At 31.7% G+C, this 13,812-nt stretch overlaps 1 protein-coding gene across 1 annotated transcript in view; it reads left to right on the top strand.

Moving 5' to 3' along the window:
* LOC143069700 (tetratricopeptide repeat protein 8-like) overlaps positions 1–13,811 on the top strand; it is a 39,740-nt gene extending 25,929 nt beyond the window's left edge. Inside the window, exons 9-11 of the mRNA XM_076244468.1 lie at positions 3,316–3,438; positions 8,443–8,526; positions 13,564–13,811. Of these exons, the coding sequence (XP_076100583.1) occupies positions 3,316–3,438; positions 8,443–8,526; positions 13,564–13,680 (324 nt within the window). The 3' untranslated portion in view covers positions 13,681–13,811. The remainder of the gene's footprint in view (positions 1–3,315; positions 3,439–8,442; positions 8,527–13,563) is intronic.
* Position 13,812: the final 1 nt, after the last annotated feature.

Raw genomic sequence — 13,812 nt, 5'->3', positions numbered from 1 at the left:
TCTTGCCTACCAATGTTTTCACTTGACTTTAGTTGTATTTTTATGATAGTGTATAGGAGATATGAATTTTGCCTTCCACTGTTTTCACCTGATTTTAGTTTTATTTTTATTATAGGGTATAGGAGATATGAATCTTGCCTACCAATGCTTTCGCCTGATTTTATTTTTATTTTTATTATAGGGTATAGGAGATATGAATCTTGCCTACCAATGTTTTCGCCTGATTTTAGTTTTATTTTTATTATAGGGTATAGGAGATATGAATCTTGCCTACCAATGTTTTCGCCTGACTTTATTTTTATTTTATTATAGGGTATAGGAGATATGAATCTTGCCTACCAATGTTTTCGCCTGATTTTAGTTTTATTTTTATTATAGGGTATAGGAGATATGAATCTTGAATACCAATGTTTTCACTTGACTTTAGTTGTATTTTTATTATAGGGTATAGGAGTTATAAATCTTGCCTCCCAATGTTTTCACTTGACTTTAGTTGTATTTTCATTATAAGGTATAGGAGATATGAATCTTGCCTACCAATGTTTTCACCTGATTTTAGTTTTATTTTTATTATAGGGTATAGGAGATATGAATCTTGCCTACCAATGTTTTCACTTGACTTTAGTTGTATTTTTATTATAGGGTATAGGAGTTATAAATCTTGCCTCCCAATGTTTTCACTTGACTTTAGTTGTATTTTTAGCTCACCTGGCCCGAAGGGCCAAGTGAGCTTTTCCCATCACTTTGCGTCCGGCGTCCGTCGTCGTCCGTCGTCTGTCGTCTGTCGTCCGTCGTCCGTCGTCGTTAACTTTTACAAAAATCTTCTCCTCTGAAACTGCTGGGCCAAATTAAACCAAACTTGGCCACAATCATCATTGGGGTATCTAGTTTAAAAAATGTGTGGCGTGACCCCGCCAACCAACCAAGATGGCCGCCATGGCTAAAAATAGAACATAGGGGTAAAATGCAGTTTTTGGCTTATAACTCAAAAACCAAAGCATTTAGAGCAAATCTGACATGGGGTAAAATTGTTTATCAGGTCAAGATCTATCTGCCCTGAAATTTTCAGATGAACCAGACAACCCGTTGTTGGGTTGCTGCCCCTGAATATGTAATTTTAAGGAAATTTTGCTGTTTTTGGTTATTATCTTGAATATTATTATAGATAGAGATAAACTGTAAACAGCAATAATGTTCAGCAAAGTAAGATTTACAAATAAGTCAACATGACCGAAATGGTCAGTTGACCCCTTTAGGAGTTATTGCCCTTTATAGTCAATTTTTAACCATTTTTCGTAAATCTTAGTAATCTTTTACAAAAATCTTCTTCTCTGAAACTACTGGGCCAAATTAAACCAAACTTGGCCACAATCACAATTGGGGTATCTAGTTTAAAAAATATGTGGCGTGACCCCGCCAACCAACCAAGATGGCCGCCATGGCTAAAAATAGAACATAGGGGTAAAATGCAGTTTTTGGCTTATAACTCAAAAACCAAAGCATTTAGAGCAAATCTGACGTGAAGTAAAATTTATTATCAGGTCAAGATCTATCTGCCCTGAAATTTACAGATGAATCGGACAACCTGTTGTTGGGTTGCTGCCCCTGAATTGGTAATTTTAAGGAAATTTTGCTGTTTTTGGTTATTTATCTTGAATATTATTATAGATAGAGATAAACTGTAAACAGCAATAATGTTCAGCAAAGTAAGATTTACAAATAAGTCAACATGACTGAAATGGTCAGTGGACCCCTTTAGGAGTTATTGCCCTTTATAGTCAATTTTTAACCATTTTTCGTAAATCTTAGTAATCTATTACAAAAATCTTCTCCTCTGAAACCACTGGGCCAAATTAAACCAAACTTGGCCACAATCATCATTGGGGTATCTAGTTTAAAAATGTGTGGCGTGACCCGGTCAACCAACCAAGATGGCCGCCATGGCTAAAAATAGAACATAGGGGTAAAATTCAGTTTTTGGCTTATAACTCAAAAACCAAAGCATTTAGAGCAAATCTGACCTAAGTTAAATTGATTATAAGGTGAAGATCTATCTGCCCTGAAATTTTCAGATGAATCGGACGACCTGTTGTTGGGTTGCTGCCCCTGAATTGGTAATTTTAAGGAAATTTTGCTGTTTTTGGTTATTATCTTGAATATTATAGATAGAGATAAACTGTAAACAGCAATAATGTTCAACAAAGTAAGATTTACAAATAAGTCAACATGACTGAAATGGTCAGTTGACCCCTTTAGGAGTTATTGCCCTTTATAGTCAATTTTGAACCATTTTTCGTAAATCTTAGTTATCTTTTACAAAAATCTTCTCTGAAACTACTGGGCCAAGTTCATTATAGATAGAGATAATTGTAAGCAGCAAGAATGTTCAGTAAAGTAAGATTTACAAACACATCACCATCACCAAAACACAATTTTGTCATGAATCCATCTGCGTCCTTTGTTTAATATTCACATAGACCAAGGTGAGCGACACAGGCTCTTTAGAGCCTCTAGTTATTATAAGGTATAGGAGATATGAATCTTGCCTACCAATGTTTTCGCCTGATTTTAGTTTTATTTTTATTATAGGGTATAGGAGATATGAATCTTGCCTACCAATGTTTTTGCCTGATTTTAGTTTTATTTTTATTATAGGGTATAGGAGATATGAATCTTGCCTACCAATGTTTTCACTTGACTTTAGTTGTATTTTTATTATAGGGTATAGGAGTTATAAATCTTGCCTCCCAATGTTTTCACTTGACTTTAGTTGTATTTTAATTATAGGGTATAGGAGATATGAATCTTGCCTACCAATGTTTTCGCCTGATTTTAGTTTTATTTTTATTATAGGGTATAGGAGATATGAATCTTGCCTACCTATGTTTTCGCCTGATTTTATTTTTATTTTTATTATAGGGTATAGGAGATATGAATCTTGCCTACCAATGTTTTTGCCTGACTTTAGTTTTATTTTTATTATAGGGTATAGGAGATATGAATCTTGCCTACCAATGTTTTCGCCTGACTTTAGTTTTATTTTTATGATAGTGTATAGGAGATATGAATTTTGCCTACCAATGTTTTCACTTGACTTTAGTTGTATTTTTATGATAGTGTATAGGAGATATGAATTTTGCCTACCAATGTTTTCGCCTGATTTTAGTTTTATTTTTATTATAGGGTATAGGAGATATGAATCTTGCCTACCAATGTTTTTGCCTGATTTTATTTTTATTTTTACTATAGGGTATAGGAGATATGAATCTTGCCTACCAATGTTTTTGCCTGATTTTAGTTTTATTTTTATTATAGGGTATAGGAGATATGAATCTTGCCTACCAATGTTTTCGCCTGACTTTAGCCAATAATAATGATCATGCTGAAGCCTATAACAACTTAGGTGTTTTAGAATTAAGGAAAGGCCACATAGATTTGGTAAGATTACTACATGTACATAGTTTATATATATCTTTTTTTTGATGTCTGTTTATATCAAATGTATGGGATTATGTCTAGACGATTTGGTGGTTTTTTTTCCGGGTTGCTTTTAGTAACATATTTTTACATTTTTACTTTTACTCCAATTAAATCAGTTAAGATTTATTAAAAAAAGACCAGAAAAATAAACTGAAGAGCAACAATAAATGCTTAGTTTGTAAAATGCATATTTTAAAAAGTTAAGTTAAAGTTTAAGTTTGTTAGGGACTAAGATGTATTTGGTTTTTTTTAAGGAAAAATATGGTTGGTAAAATTGTATTTTTTTAGTTAGTGTACGGTAGGGTATATTTGGTGTCTATTGTATCCATTGATGCTTTAAGTGATATAAAGCATACACCGTTAAAATGTTTCATGGCTTTATCACATGACAGATGACACTCCTTTGTTGACTGTTTTGGTGACAAAAAATCGTGAATTCAGGATCAATCACTTTGCATTTTATTGAAGTTGTACCAGCCACTGACCAGAAATCATGATTTACGAGATGAAACATTTTGCATATATTTGATGTTGAACCACTGACCACAATTCATGATTTACAGGAATAAACACTTAAAATATTTTAAAACGATTGACACTTGAAGTAAACTTAAGTGACAGCCTTCTTCAGTACTACATGTACAAAATCACATAAAAACTGCTGTAATAAATTATTCTAAAATAACAAGTAAATACATCTAAAGTAATTATCTAATTTGTACAAAGTGATTGTTTTTACAATAAATGTCAATGTATGATTAGTGTAGAGTCAAATGTGATTGCTCTGAATAGCTATTACAATTTATTGCCTTGAACTTTATAGAAAGATGGAGAACATTGACAGGGGTTGAAATTGCAGAAATTGTACCCTTTTCTGTCATTTTAGGGGCGCATTTTAGAATATTTTTTTCACAATTGTGCCACACCAAATTTTTATAATATTTGCGCTTATCCATTTAATAGTCAACTCAGGTAAATATAAGGATAATTTATATCAAGGCATTTATGTATTTCATTTGCACATATTGAAGAGTAAACACTATTTTGTTTTAGGCTAAGTCATTTTTAATGTTGCATCATGGTACAAAGATGGAGTTTAGATTATTTGATGTCAGTAACTCAAATAGATCATTTGATATATTACACTTACCATGATCACTCATTTGACAAATGTTTGATGTCTTTGTGTATTGAAGAAGCCCTCACAAGTAGGATAGGTCGATTGTGATTTTTGTTTTAAGAAAGTTATTATTTGCAAGTGTTTAATAATGGCCCAACAGTTTTTATGCCCCACCTACGATAGTAGAGGGGCATTATGTTTTCTGGTCTGTGCGTCCGTTCGTCCGTTCGTTCGTCCGTTCGTCCGTTCGTCCGTCTGTCCCGCTTCAGGTTAAAGTTTTTGGTCGAGGTAGTTTTTGATGAAGTTGAAGTCCAATCGACTTCAAACTTGGTACACATGTTCCCTATGATATGATCTTTCTAATTTTAATGCCAAATTAGAGATTTTACCCCAATTTTACGGTTCACTGATAGAAAATGATAGTGCAAATTTCAGGTTAAAGTTTTTGGCTTCAGGTTAAAGTTTTTGGTCAAGGTAGTTTTTGATGAAGTTGAAGTCCAATCAACTTGAAACTTAGTATACATGTGCCCTATGATATGATCTTTCTAATTTAAATGCCAAATTAGAGTTTTGACCCCAATTTTACGGTTCACTGAACATAGAAAATGATAGTGCAAATTTCAGGTTAAAGTTTTTGGCTTCAGGTTAAAGTTTTTGGTCAAGGTAGTTTTTGATGAAGTTTAAGTCCAATCAACTTGAAACTTAGTATACATGTGCCCTATGATATGATCTTTCTAATTTAAATGCCAAATTAGAGTTTTGACCCCAATTTTACGGTTCACTGAACATAGAAAATGATAGTGCAAATTTCAGGTTAAAGTTTTTGGTCAAGGTAGTTTTTGATAAAGTAGAAGTCCAATCAACTTGAAACTTAGTATACATGTTCCCTTTGATAAGATCATTCTAATTTTAATGCCAAATTAGAGAATTTATTCCAATTTCACAGTCCTTTAAACATAGAAAATGATAGTGTGAGTGGGGCATCCGTGTACTGTGGACACATTCTTGTTTTGTTCCATTCTTCAAAAGGGTCCTCTAAAAATTGCAAGCTTAAGGCCACCCCTATTTTTGAATATTCAGTATTTAATCAATAGAATGGTACATGTATCTCTTTTTGAAGTGCTCTTTTTCCTATATTGATTTTAATTTGAATTTGATTAATTCCTGAAAAGTGTTGTGTTAAAAAAATGAATAGATTAAAATTATTATTTCCTTCATCCTGTTGTTTTAAATTGTATTCTTTATCAATGGTATGGTATTACTTTCCCTTCTATTGGCTTTCTCTTGGCGTGCAGTTTTCACAAACGCACAGTCTCAGTTTTGACAGGCTAGTGATACAATTAGGCCCATAATAAAAAATACTGTAAACTCAGAAATTTTTGCAAGATTTTTATTTAGGCGAGTATTGCAATCTAAGGAACTCACATTCTTATATCTGATATATATACAATGTATATCTGTATTCAGATTTTCCTGAAATTGTAATTATTTATCTCTCATTTGGGTCCATTCTTCAAAAATCACAATAATTTCTGAATTTACAGAACTTATAAATACAAATGGCATTCTGGCTTTAGCTTGTACAAGATGATATAGCATGATATCATAGCTAAGTGGATGCACCACATGCACATTTTAAAACTTTTGTTTTGTAAGCGGTGCCAAAAACCAAGAATTGTGATGGTACTTTTCTTCAACTTTATTATTTTTTGTTGTTTGTTGGAATATTTTTGGTTAATAACATAACTGTTGAAATGAAATGAACAATCTTTTTTATAAGTTGAAAAAAAGTTTTCCCATACATTTTTAGAAAAAGTTTAATGACCAGAAAGCGTTTTACCTTAATCAAATAAAATTAGTTAGATTACTAAAAATTTGCTTGTAATTTTAAAAGTGGTTCTCCAAATTGACCTTTTGTGCAATTTGTTAAATCTATTTGGAAAAAAATTATAGAACCATTATAAAATCTTTTATTTTCAAACATGAAGCAAGCTGTTTGTTTAGCTTTTATAATGTGTTGATTGATTACTTTTTATTTTTTGTGTAATATTTTCTTCAATTGTGAGTCAGTATTATCCTCTGGCCTTTTTCTCACATATGCTAATTTGATAAAGAATTTTAATAAATCTTTGTCTAAGTTTGTAACAGAGCTATTTATCAACTGTTTTGTGTCCAGTTTTATGTCCTAAGTTTCCAGTTTATAATTTTATATGTCTTCTTGTATATCTATCATGATTCAAAAATACTCTTTCCATTTGATATAAAAAAAAATTTAACCTTTTAACCTTTTGACCTTAAGTTGGGGTAAGTTCAAAACAATGATTGCATCAAATTTTTCCTGTCTAGTTTTAAGGCTTAAGTTCCAAGTTTGTTTGTCTTCTTGTATATTTATCTTAATTCAAAAATACTCATTAAATTTAATATCCTTTTTTTTTGTTTTACCTTATGACCTTTTTAAAGTAGGGTCAAGTTTAAAACATCAAAGATTGCTGTTACAAACATGAAATTCAAACAGTTACATGTACTATCTGTATACATGTAATGTATAACACCATTAAAGGATGTTGATTCATAATAAAACATTAAATATCAGACCGAACCTTAAACTCCTGTCAGACAAGGTCAAGGTGACATCAAAGATCGTAATGACGACATTACTAAACTATAAACGCTGTCTCTTTTGAAATTAAGAACATAATGTTGATATGACGTTACATCACGACCCATACAAAGTGTAACACGGTACATTACTCTTTTGGTAACAAGTATACAGGTGAAAGATTTATTGTACATTTAATACACAGATAGTATTAATTGTTTATGTCAAAAATGCACCTTAAGGCTTGATACTGTTATTTATTGAAATACAGAATATGACTTATTTTATACAAAAAATGGTTTACCAAGTTCCTAATATAGTTAACTAAATTACAATTGGTGCAAGGTGTAAAATGGTAGTCATATCATGAAAAGTAAACATTAATTTGAAATATTAGACAATTTCTTTAAAATCTTGAGAGGTTCTTTTTTTCAAAATGACAGCTCGCTTTTCATTTTTAATTGGTTATATATTTCTGAAAGAAATAATGAAAGAGAAATGCATGTTTTAATAAAAAAATCCTATTTGAAATAAAAGTTGGAACTGTACATAGTATAACCTATGAGCTCAAATAACTGTTTATCTTTTTTTATAAATTGCATGTACTGGTGGTGTTATCGTGACCTGCATTTAATGTATGACTCTTGGTGAAAGTCCTATATTTATCACATTAGATCTACAGATTTTTCTGCTACTTTCTTACGGTCTATTTATTTCCATGGCTTAAGGAACAAGTATACTTTAGTGATACTTGATTTTGTGGTCTGGCCAAACAGAGGCGGATTAAGGGGGGGCAGGGGGCCCGGGCCCCCCTTTTTTGGAAAAAAATTGGTTGCTTATATAGAGAATCACTGAATCGTGACTGGAGCGGGCCCTCTTAGGCAGTCAGTGGGCCCCCACTTATGAAAATTTCTGGATCTGCCACTGCCAAAGTCTGTAATTTGTACTTTGTCAAAGTACAAATTACAGACTTTGGCCAAACCACAAGATCAAGTTTGTTGAAAATTTGAAATCGTAGTTAACCTTTACGAATGACGTCCTTGAAAATTGGTATCTTTACCAATAATAATAGAATCCACAGTTCTTTCTGAAGTTAAATACTAGACTTTGGATGCAGTAGTTTCCTTTGATAACCAAACTTACCACCACAAGTCTTCTTATGAACAGAAAATGTCATTCAACCCCAACCATCTTATATATATATATTATAACCATATGGTTATGAATATTCTGTGTTTTTCAGGCCAGATCCTTTTTCCAGGCAGCTTATATAATAGCGCCACATATGTATGAACCACATTATAATTGGGCAGCATTAGCAGATCAGGTATGTGTGATAATATTAGTGCTTTGATTTTGTTATTGTTATTTGGACCCTTAACAGAGAACACTAAAAAAAATTCAGAATTCCACACTTAAAGCCAGACAATTTACTATTGACTAAAATAATTTCCTAAGTGCAATATTTTCTGAACTATTGCCCTACATGGCACCAACCAGCCAGCTTTTTACTGCACTGAAAAATTGGAAATATTGATAATGTTTCAACTTGAAATTCAATACTCTGTACTGAAATAAAAAACAACAACTTTTAAGTTATTTCTCCTTCCTGACTGAAGAAGCCCCACCCATACAATAAAGTAAATTCTTCTTCTTTAGAATGTTCACAAGAAACATGTTTTATGCTAAGCGTAATTATAAATCATGCCAATTTTTTTATTTTAATAATTACATGTTGCAACTTATTATAATGCATAGTGCATTATCAATGTATCTTCTCTCTTACTGCATAAAATATATCACAAATATATATATAGGTGACGATAAAATAAACAAACAAACAAATGACACACAGAGAGCCTGAGGGTCAAAAGGAAAACTATAAGTTATGTGAATGATATACAAACAAATGGAAAACATCACAACTTAGCAGCCACACCTGGATTCATCTGTCCATATATGTATATAGATATTTTTCACAAAAAATACTACAAGTGACATCAATGTTCTTACCGCATAATCTCCCTAATTACCACAAAATGTGTAAAGATTTGCGTGTTAACTATGGTGGTCAAACCAAATGATGTTGACAGTTATAAACCATATATCTGAAATAACAATTTACTGCACTTTAAAGACATTGTGACACAACAGATTTAGTGCAAGTCACAAATATAATACAAGTATGATTTAGTTTTCTCAAATTTGTAGTGACAATTAATGATGAAAATAGTACTTTATAAATTGTATATGTCTTTTTTTAGATTTTTGATTGTCATGAACTCTGAGTGTCAATTATTAGAATTTTTTTTTAATAACAACTTAATAAGTTTTATGTGTTTGAAAGTGCTTTTCTAGAATAATCTTCATTGGGAAGTCCAAAGCCCAAAATTTGAAAGCCAAGGATATATAAGAAATGAAACACATGGAAAGAAATATGATCAAAAGGGACCTAAAAAATATAAGCCAAATCATTCAGAGGTCAAAAGAGGTGGGAAGACTTTTAATGCCAACTTAGTTTGCAAATACAGGGCATTTTTATACCCTACATTGATTTTGTGGTACCCTGCTTTCCAAATTGTGTTAAATAGCCTATGTCTGCTTAACAAGATGGTTGCGTCATCATATTGCAAAAAAATGGTCTCCTTTGAAAATCACATCATTTGGAATTTGAATACATTGGGACTAATAAAATGGCTGTCTATCCCTTGTGATCTATGTAACATAGTCACTCTTTTTATGCCCCCTCCGTAGCGGAGGGGCGTTTTGTTTTACCCTTCTGTCTGGTACATCCCAAAGTTGGTTTCTGTTCTCTTCCTTTAGTTTGCCTCAACCAAATGTTATGAAATGTTTACTACCACAAAACACAGATTAAGTTTAAATTTTGGTGGCATCACTGTTTTGTCACCAGTAGCAATGTGTTTTTAAGATACTAAACAGTTGAGCAGAGATACAGGACTTTTTATAAGTTTTAGACTAGGAACAAGGAACAAGCCAAGATCAAAAACAAGAGTTTTCAAGGAAATTAAGGTATAACATTTCCCACAAATTTGACCTCACAATTAGCTATTTCCTATTTAGCTGTGGAAATGTATTAAATAGCCATGTACACTAAAGCAGCAAGCAAAAAAAACCATTTAAGATGGGACAGAACTTTTTTCCTCCTTGGGTTAGTGAGATAGATAAAAATTCTTAGCAGCTGATCGAAATATAATGATGGTTGTTTTGGATATAAAAGATTGTGAAATATTCACAGAATATAATCAATGTATTGACCCTTGTTTTAAAGTGCTGTTTATCCTTTGATCCATTCAATATCCTTGTCACATGACATCTGTAATTGTTTTTACTTTGTGATATTGAGTATTTACAACTAAATTTGGTGTCAAGTTTTAAATTGGCACAATCAAACAGAAAACAACTTCCTCGCTTCCTGTGATGGAATAAATGTAATAATAGGGTTGGCGGGTTGATTGTCATCGTTTATACCTTGTTAATTCAAATTATCAGAGGAATACACAATTATGCAATATAAGTGAATTAGTCTCACATTAACAAAGATCTAAAGCTAATAATGCTGAATATAGCCACATGTCTTGGTAAAAATTAATTGATAATTATTGGATTTTCTGTGTTACAACATTCTCGAAAAATATTCAATTATTGCAATAAATCCAAAATTATTATCAAAATATTGGTGACCAAGTTTTTATCAAAGAAAATGTACTTGAAATTGAATTAAAAATGTACAAAAAAAAATGTACTTGAAATTGAATTAAAAATGTACAAATAAAACTAAGCAATTTCTCTTAAAACATTACTTAAATTTATTGGACATAAAATGACCATTAAAGAATAAAAGCGCTGTGTTAAGACTTATTTTTAATCAAGATAAAAGGTTGTTATTCTTTTTTTTTCAGTTTGAAAATGAATAACTTCAAAAACCCCTAATAAATCACATAAAACTAATGAATTTTACTCATCTTAGTCAAATTGATGTTTTATTCTTTCGCTATATTTAGTGATGCATATTATTTCAGTGGCGGATCCAGCCATTTTAAAAAGGGGGGGTTCCCAACCCAGAGTAAAGGGGGGGTTCCAACTATATGCTCCCATTCAAATGCATTGATCGGCCAAAAAAAAGGGGGGTTCCAACCCCCCGAACCCCCCCCCCCCCCTGGATCAGCCACTGTATTTTAGCAGTAAGACCAGTTTACTCTACACAGCATATAATAAGCCTATAAATTTTGTTGTAACAAAATCATTTATATGGTGTCTTTCCAATCAAACCAAAAAATGTGATCTCATGGGTTAGATAATGGATTTTTTGGAATTTCAATAATAGTTTTATGTGAAAAGGGGAGATAAAGCAAAAATTAGCAAATTGAACTTGATGGACATGTATGTGATTGAGTTTGCACGTAACTTGCCCAAAAAATAAAAAAGGGAAAATGTCTACCATGAAGTTAAGAAGAAAAATAAAGAAACTGAAGAAGGCCAATGGCCAAAACGTCTTAAATAATGGTTTATTTCTACAATAATGTAATATATGTTCCCTATTGGTATTTTTAAAATAAGAAAAAAATTAAAATAATAATAAGTTTACCTCTGACCATGCTATGTCCTACCTCTGCCCTTACTATGTTCTACCTCTGCCCTTACTATGTTCTACACTATTAAATTCATTGATAGCTGGTTGTACAGCAGTCTGCACCAAAAACTTTTTCAACTACTAGTCTGAAGGCTAATATTCTGACAGTTTTCTTATTGGGCCAAACAAAGTTTTGCAAAAACTTACTAGTCCGAACCAAATTTGACTAGTCAGGGACTATTGGCTAACCGTGCAGACTGTAGTACAGTGGCAAATATTTCATGCATGTTTAAGACGATACACTAAGAGAATAAGAGAAATGATTTCAATTATAAGTTAACCCTTCTGAAGCACTTCAACAAACAACCACCACTAAACAACAGATTTATTATAGCAGGTTTGACTGTACTGAAAACATGTTCTGTTCCTACATACGGTCAATCAAACAACTTTTAAATATCAAAATCCCATCCAGATGTCGATATAGAAATAAGAAGATTTGGTATGACTGCCAATGAGACAACTCTCCACCAGAGACCAAATGATGTAGTCGTATACATGGTGTCCCTAAACATTAACTTGTGTTCACGGATCATCTAACATTTTATTTTGTAGAACAAAATTTATAAGTAGTGATTACCCAGTGATGTCTATTTTTCCTAAGGTTAATTAAGCATTTACTTGAAAATTGCCTCATTATAGCACATCAGTACTTTCTTTTGAATAATTACATAAAATAGTCTTTTTTATTTAAATGTGATCAATCGGTAAAATCACTTAATCAAATGAATGGGAGGAATATCTTGTCTTTAAAGATACCTCATTAATCGTTAGATTTTTTTCACGGGATGAGAATTTGAATAAGAATAATATTTTTTTTTCACGGGATGAGAATTTGAAAGAATGTTTATAAACTCTTGTATGAATTTGATCAATTTAAAAGATGCTCTCTTCAAAAATGAGTGTCTATTGATTCTTATATCTCTTAGTTAATATAAAATTATTCTTCATAAAGCCTGTTTGTCAAGATTACAAGTTATTTTAATCCATCAAATTAAACAGTTTAATGCATTAAGTTGAAGAATTGTTTGTTCTTACTATTGATGACTCAAACTACTGTCCTGCTGCAGCATTATATGAAACTTATGCCTTGTTTGCTCCATAGAAAATGCAAAGGATCTAAGTGTGATGGGGGATTGGCTGATTTTTGCAAGTGTGACACATGAAGGTCAAATTATTAAACTTGATAAAGGGAATTGAAGTCAGACGGGACACGTGAAATTACAAGCATTATGATTGCAATAAGTGGGATACAGGAATCTGACAAAACAATAGGCTGGATCCAAAATGTTAAAATAGTGCATTAATACTTGAATTCCTGGCATGGACACATTTGATGCATATTCAGTTATGGCATAGTACAATGTCATATTCAGACAACTTGGTAGATTTCCTTGTGAATCTTTATTCAACTATCCATAATTTATATTCTTTTTTTGGTTGACTGATTTCTGTGAGTTTCCCATAGCATTGCATTAACCCTAATCATTTCTGTAAATAGTAAAACGCCTTGAACAACACCTTCACTAGTCAAAGGTTACTATCTTGCATGTTTCTCTTCACCATAACCTATGGCTAGAGAAAATGTTTAGTCTCCTAACTTGATTTTCGATAAAAAGGGAGCAAATGATATAAATTCATGGTTTTTCTAATTTAATTTATAAGGAAAAATCTTATTCTATATATATCAAAATTATTTTTCTTATTTTTCAGTTGGGAGATCTACAGAGCAGTTATAATGCAGCTAAGAGAGCCGTGGATGCGTTCCAAGACCATGTTGACTCAAAAGATTTATTGAAGCAACTGAAACATCATTTTTCATTACTGTAACATTAGTGTCATAATAATCTACTACTGTGATATATTTAATAACTTTATGAAATGGAAATGACAGACTTGGTATACAATTGTTATGTATGTTTTTTTTTACTTGTTGTAGTATTAAATTAAATCTCTTTCTCT

This window comes from Mytilus galloprovincialis, chromosome 3 (assembly GCF_965363235.1).
Source record: "Mytilus galloprovincialis chromosome 3, xbMytGall1.hap1.1, whole genome shotgun sequence".
NCBI classification, from domain to species: Eukaryota; Metazoa; Mollusca; class Bivalvia; order Mytilida; family Mytilidae; genus Mytilus; species Mytilus galloprovincialis.
Note: the sequence above shows the minus strand (reverse complement) of the source record. Positions and strands in the feature narration are given on the sequence as shown.